General features: G+C 50.4%; 1 protein-coding gene across 1 annotated transcript in view; it reads right to left on the bottom strand.

The window, feature by feature from the left end:
- Positions 1 to 6476, bottom strand: part of ARHGAP26 (Rho GTPase activating protein 26) — a 113931-nt gene that overhangs the window by 39697 nt on the left and 67758 nt on the right. The window contains exon 17 of the mRNA XM_010001244.1: positions 168 to 327. Within this exon, the coding sequence (XP_009999546.1) occupies positions 168 to 327 (160 nt within the window). The remainder of the gene's footprint in view (positions 1 to 167; positions 328 to 6476) is intronic.

Genomic DNA, 6476 nt, shown 5'->3' with positions numbered 1-6476 from the left:
AGTCCCAGGTGCTGCCCTCCCTGGCACACCCCCACCGGCTGCAGAGAGGCCACCTCTGCCAGTGCCAGAGCCAGAGGAGGCCTTGGGAGAGGGGCTACAGTTTGTAAAGAGAGACAAACTCTTGTTCATAAATTAACTGCACTGAAGGAAGCAAGTGAAGCCATTACCTTCTCGTGGTTTTCTATTAAAATTTCAATCACAATGTTCTGAAATTTGATGTCCATAATGGCAGCAACTGTTTCCTCTTGAGGTCGAAGCAGTGTTGGCCCAAACACCACACCCAGATTAGCAACAGTCATCAGGTTCTGCTTGTGATTATTTGCAACTCTGGAAAAAAAAAATTAAAAAAAATTTTTAAAAATGAAAAAAAGTAGGTGAGAGAACTAATCTGCATGGAAACCCCCTCCCTGCTCCATGGCTGGCACCAGCTTTACACTGCTGTTTACATTTTTTACACTCCTGGTGAGCTCCTTGAAGGCTCAGCCATGTGGAAAAGTACAAATTTAACTATTGTGTTCTAGAGACCTTTCAGCCACAGTGAATTGACTAATCCCAAAAAACCCCAACGCTACACCGGCCACCGAGTCTCATGTTGCAAACCACTCCCAGGAAAACATCTTGAACCATTAATGCTTAAAACCCTTCTAAAAACAAATTGTTGGACCTCTGACACACACTGTTCTCCAACTGAATGAGTGACCTAATATGTTCCGAAATCCAATTCCTTCTCACCCATTTAAGTTTTTGCCTGCACTGGAGGTCAGCCCCATCTAGCCCAACCAGAACATGCTGAAAGGAGAAGATCAGCATTTACCACCGGACCCCTGTGCACACACATGTGCCCTTCTCTGAGGAATCCATCTGACATAGACACCTGCTCCCCAGGGACCCACCGACACTCGAGCCATCCTCCCTGTCATCTCCATCTATTTTTATGTTTGCAAGTGTTGCAGCCCAGCAGGAGCAGATCGGTGCAGCAAAGTGAAACAGCTTGTGCTGAGGACCTGGCACTGATTGATGTGCATTTCTGGAGGTGACTGGAGTAGCTCCAGTCTGGCTCCTGGTTGTAGGGGTACAAAGCATCACCAGCCCTCCTGGGACAGGTCCTGAGCCCCAAAGAGCCCCGCTGCCACGCACCGAGCCCACGTTGCTGTGTGGGGCACAGCCCAGAGCTCCCTGGGCCATGTCCAACCACAAGTGCCAGGGGACCCGGGTGCTCAGCTGCTCCAGGGCAAAGGCCTGGTGGAGACATGGCCCAACCTTACTGAGCACCACAACCTCCAGCTGAAGCACCTGCTGGAGTCACACAGTGACACGTGTGCGGGTGACACAAGGACCTGTGGTGGGAGCCCTACAGCCCCATCTCTGACACCCTTTCTTGTGGTTTTCTCCTGACGTCTTCAACCAGGAAACGTGATGACTTCAGGCAGTGCAATCACACAAGGGATTTTTAAAATGTCTTTTCCCTTTCCTCCTTCTCTCCCATTTTCCCTGGACAAATGCAGAAGGCCAGCACATGGTGAGGCTGACACTCAGTTCTTGCTGCACTGACCCAAAAAGCTCTTGCCATGAGCTTTTATTACTGTCTCAGGGCCAAGACACCACAGCGCTCGGTTATGTGCATGCTCAGCTTATTTCAGCACAGTGTAACCTAGGGCTGGCTTAAAAGTAAAGCTGCTCTCCATCCAAATCTCACTTGCACCAGCAAAAAACTCCTCAGCCCTCAGCCTTACATATGGCTCCTCAGGCAGCAGCAGCAGCCCTCATCTCTGAGGGATGCTCAGGGGCTCAGGCCTGCTGGCTTAGCCCTCTCCAACAGCCACTTCAGCCCAATTTATCACCCAGGCAAGAAGTCTCACCCCTGGTGCTTGTTAGCTCCCTGGAGAATACACAGAGCTATTACCTCCACCAAGTCTGGGCTTGGGTTACAACTTCAAAGGTGCAGATGTCCTGGCCAAAGTCTTGCTCACTTGCAGGAAAAAACCCTCCTATTTCTACAGGGACTCAAAATTTTCCCCCACTCAACCCATCTCCTTACCAAGACATTTACAAAAGCCAATCAAATTTTTACATTGCAACAACATCTATATTTCAGAAACAAGTTCACAAGCTTCCTATTTACATTTTGAAAAACACAGCTGTAATTCAAATAGTTCTGAAAAGTACTAAAAAATAATAATTTTAATGATCTCTGTGGTTAGTAAAACAATGTTCATTTATAAAAAAAACAACTGAATTGATCTAAGTCTTACAAAATTAGGTCCCTCCATTTCTCATTACCCTTACCATGTAATACATCACTCTAATAAATTGCACTGTCAGTGACTCATTAAGGCTGGGCAGCTGTGCACGGGCCTGTTAATTATTTCAGACTAAACTATTAATGCCTTCCCAGCCAGGACAGGGTCCTGCAGCACCAGCTGTGGTCCTGGCTCTGCCCGAGGAATGCCCACGGGCCCAGACATGGCCTTGGCCTTCACCTTCCTCCCACAAACCCTTCACCACGTTTGCTTTGCAATTTTAAAGTGTGGAAGCTGTTCTGCAGCTGGGCAAGTCTGGTAGCACATGGACTTCTGATCCAGACCACCAGCACTTTACCAGTGATGGTCTTCACCACACTGGGTTACCAAAACTATCCTACAAGCCACGATTCACCTTTCACATCCTTCAAATTCCACATCCCTTATCCACATGATAATTTCCTATAAAATGTACCTCTTCATGATCCTTTGTACTAGAAAATAACGCCACTGTTTCCAAAGATGAGATGTTCTAACTCCTGCTTGGTGCTTGTCCCCCCTGCAAAGGGACTGTGTTCTATGAAGACCTGACCCACCTGATGTACACCCAGGAGGGGTGCTGGTAATGCAAGCACCCAGCCAAAGGAGCTGGAGACCCAGCTCTGCCACCAGGGGCGACATCCTGTGGGATCACTGTCCCTGTGGCAGAACAGGCAGGTCCTGTTTCCTGGGGTGCCCGTGGACACCCGCTCACTTCACATTCACTTTCAGAAAAACACAGGAGAGAGGGAGTGGAGTAAATCCATGTTGTGTGTTAAATTAGATTATGCCTGGGTTGCTTGGATACTGTATAATCACTGGCATGACCAAACATAATTTAATAGAGTAATTGGTGGCCAAGCTTCAGCGCAGGGAAGGCGCACAGAACAGTAAAGGTTTCTGTGTGCACTGGCTTGCAGTCAGCACGTGTGACACAGAAGTGCAGGGGGGAGTGCTGGGCTGGCCCTCTGCTGCTCCACAGACATGAATGATTTAAGTTTCTTCAGTCTGGTCAAAAGTTCATATTTATTTTCATGGAAATCCAATTAAAGAACCTGTTTGCTTCTCCAGCAAGCGACGCAGAGAGCTGTGCTGCAGCCACCACAGCTCAATGCCAGGCACAGAGCTCAGCGCGACAGAAAACGTACGAACCTCAGACTCCCAGACTGTGAACTGGCAGCAGGGGGAACATTTAATACTGGTGGACGTGGTTTTACTGGTACGTGCTGTTACCTAAATGAACACTCAGCTCTGACCCACCTGCCCCAGGGGTCACACACCTCCACGGGCAGCAATGTCTTCTCCAGGGGATGCCACGTGGGCACCTGGCTCTGCTCCCCACAGAACTCCTGCTTTCTGTGGCTGGAATCACTTTTTGTATGTTTTCTGTATATAATATACATGTATGTTAGCTTCAGCCAGAGTGCTTGTTATGAGTTCAAATATCTTGCCTGATTGAGAGAAAAAAATCTCTCAGAAAACAAACATCTGAGAGGGAACAAAGACAAAGTCTGGAGTGTTTCTATTTCCATGCCTGGGACAAACCTTTGAAAACAAAGTGCTTGTTATGGCTGGCCTAACAAGACCTTCTAGGATGGCAAATAATGCAGCTAATTCATACTGCTACAGGTAAAAATACATTTCATGTCTGCCAGCACCATTAGTGCTCCTATTTAACGTGAAAAGCCAATCATGCAGAAGGCCAGCAATCCCCGAAATTACTTGGGCTGCTCTGGGTAGTTTGTTACAAATTAAACACTTACATTTGTCTCTGGACATGACTGAAAGATAAAAAGCACAGAGAATGGGGACAGGCCCTGCCAGCAGGACCCCACCAAGGCAGCAGCTGTGCTCCCCACGAGTCCTCCCAAAGCAAATCCCAGGTGGGGGAGCACAGCTCCTGGCTGGGTGGTTGCTGGGCTGCATCCACAGGAAGCCCTGCAGCAGCCACTGCCCCTGCCCTCCGGCTCCCCCTTTGCCCATCCCCTCAATTCGGATTGAGCGGGCAGCTGCAAGTGCACACAATTGGAGGTATTTATCAGATAAAACCTAATGAGTTCTGGGAAATGTTCCTGGGTGCATTCAAGCCATCCCTGCACATTATTGAGTTTAACTGGGCTGCGGCTGATGAGTGTGTAGGTGGAGGGCTGGGTGAGGAGCTGGGTGAAGGCAGGATGGCCACTATGCTGCTCTGCTGTGTCCCCCTCTGAGGGGCTGGTAGAGCAGTGTCCCAGCCCTGCAGCTCCCCAGGGACTGCTCCTGGCTCCAGCCCACAGGTTACCAGCTCTAGCAGCCCACAGCCTCAGGAACACCATGACAGAAGGTGGTTTATTGCAGGGCATTGCAAACGCTGCTGCGCTGAGCTCGTGAAACCCAACTGTGCACGGACCTGCCTCTGCTTGGGGGAGAAAACACACTGGCATCCCTGCCACTCCTGGCACCCAAACTCAGAGAAGCACAAACACCAAGCTTTGTCCAAAGGAAGCTACAGCCAGGAAAGAAACAGACCAAGTTTTAAAATAAGACTAATAAACATCATCGTGAAAATATTTTAAGTTACTCAAAGGAGGTTTTTAAAAACTCAGAGCTACCTTCCTGTGATACCAGCAAAAGAGACTGGAAACAGAAACTCTCCATCAAGTGCCCTTGTAAACACCAATCCCACCCCTCGCCCACTGCAAAAGAAACAAATAGGCCATGCATGCAAAAAGAAATCCACCTGCAGCACTATCCACTGGTGTCCCAGGCAGCCAAACTGGTCAATTTAGGTAATTGTTCCTAAAAGGCACGTGCACAGGAGGACGTGATGGGGGAGTTGGACAGCTGTACCACTGGGAAGAGCAAAGGGGAGTGGGGAGCCAGGGAGCACCACCAGCTCTGCTTCATCTCCCAAGCCAGGGCACACACGCAGACACGACACACAAAGTGCATAGCCCTCATTTCTCCTGCTGTGTTCACTGAGGATGTGCCTGTGCTGGATGCAGGGAGCTCTGCGAGGGCCAGAGGAGCCCAGGGCGGCAGGAGGACGAGCACACAGGGCTCTGCTGAGCCTCGGGTCCACAGGCTCCAGCCAGGGCCTGAGGAATGCAGATGGAGGCCAGCGGGTCCAAAAGGAGGACACATCACCAGGGAAATGCAAAACGTCCCAGCAAAGACCAGGAAAAACTTCCTGAATGCAGTTGACAAAACTTTCCAATGCAACGTCAAGAATGGCAGGGGTTTCCAGCAGGCAGCCGCAGCGCTCTCGGGCTGCCTGGCCCAGCTGGGATGGGACACGCCTGCCCTGTTTCTGGGCGGCTCGACTTGCTCCAACAAGACTCTCTTTTCTCCCGGGTGAATCTGGCCACAGCTGGATGCTTGGGTTCACTCCCAGGGAAAAATATCACACTGAACAGATGCAGAGGCCAAATGTGAAGTTCAGTATCGGTGAGTCTAATCAGTGTGAATACCAAACATGCTGTGACTTGCAAGGAAAACACATGTGGTGCTGCAACACTCCTCCAATCCAAGCTGTCTAGACCATGCCACCTGGATTTCCGAAGCCAGCATCTCTGAATCTCCGGGGGACATCCTGATGGGGGATCCTGAACCTGCTGGCCAACCCTCAGGGGCCAGCAGCACAGGGCTGGCACCTTCCCCACCCCCTGGCACAGCTCAGCACACCCTGGATTTATTCTGACACACCAGTGAAAACCACAGGCATGGCCACCAGTTGATATTGAAATGTCACCACAGTTTCCACCTGCAGAAATACAGTCAGCCAAAAGGGGATTTTACCTTCAAACACCTCCCAGGGATGGAGATGGACTGGTGGCTGGCAAGGTTGCAAATGCTGTTCCCTGTGCCACTGCCACCCCACACTGGCAATGCTCTGTTTGAGACCAGCATCCTTCCCCAGCCTATGGGACAGCATGCTGGGCACAGCCAAGGATCTGCTACCCATCCCTGCATAGGCCAAACCCCAGAGCCACCCCAGCAAACCTCACGTTCCCAGCACAGCCAAGAGGCAATGCCAGGTGAATGCCATTCCCATACCCCATACCCCAGCCTTGTGCTTCTCCCCTGAATTTTGGCTGTACCTGTGCAAGCACAGCTCAGCACTGACTGCAGCCTGCTACACTCAGCTACACCTTCCTCTTCACAACAACAGCTACTTTAGCCACTAGGGACAGAGGGTGGTTGCGTTGGGGGTTTGCC

This window comes from Chaetura pelagica, unplaced genomic scaffold, assembly GCF_000747805.2.
Source record: "Chaetura pelagica isolate M959 unplaced genomic scaffold, ChaPel_1.0 scaffold177, whole genome shotgun sequence".
Lineage (NCBI taxonomy): Eukaryota > Metazoa > Chordata > Aves > Apodiformes > Apodidae > Chaetura > Chaetura pelagica.
This window is presented reverse-complemented; position numbering and strand designations above follow the sequence as displayed.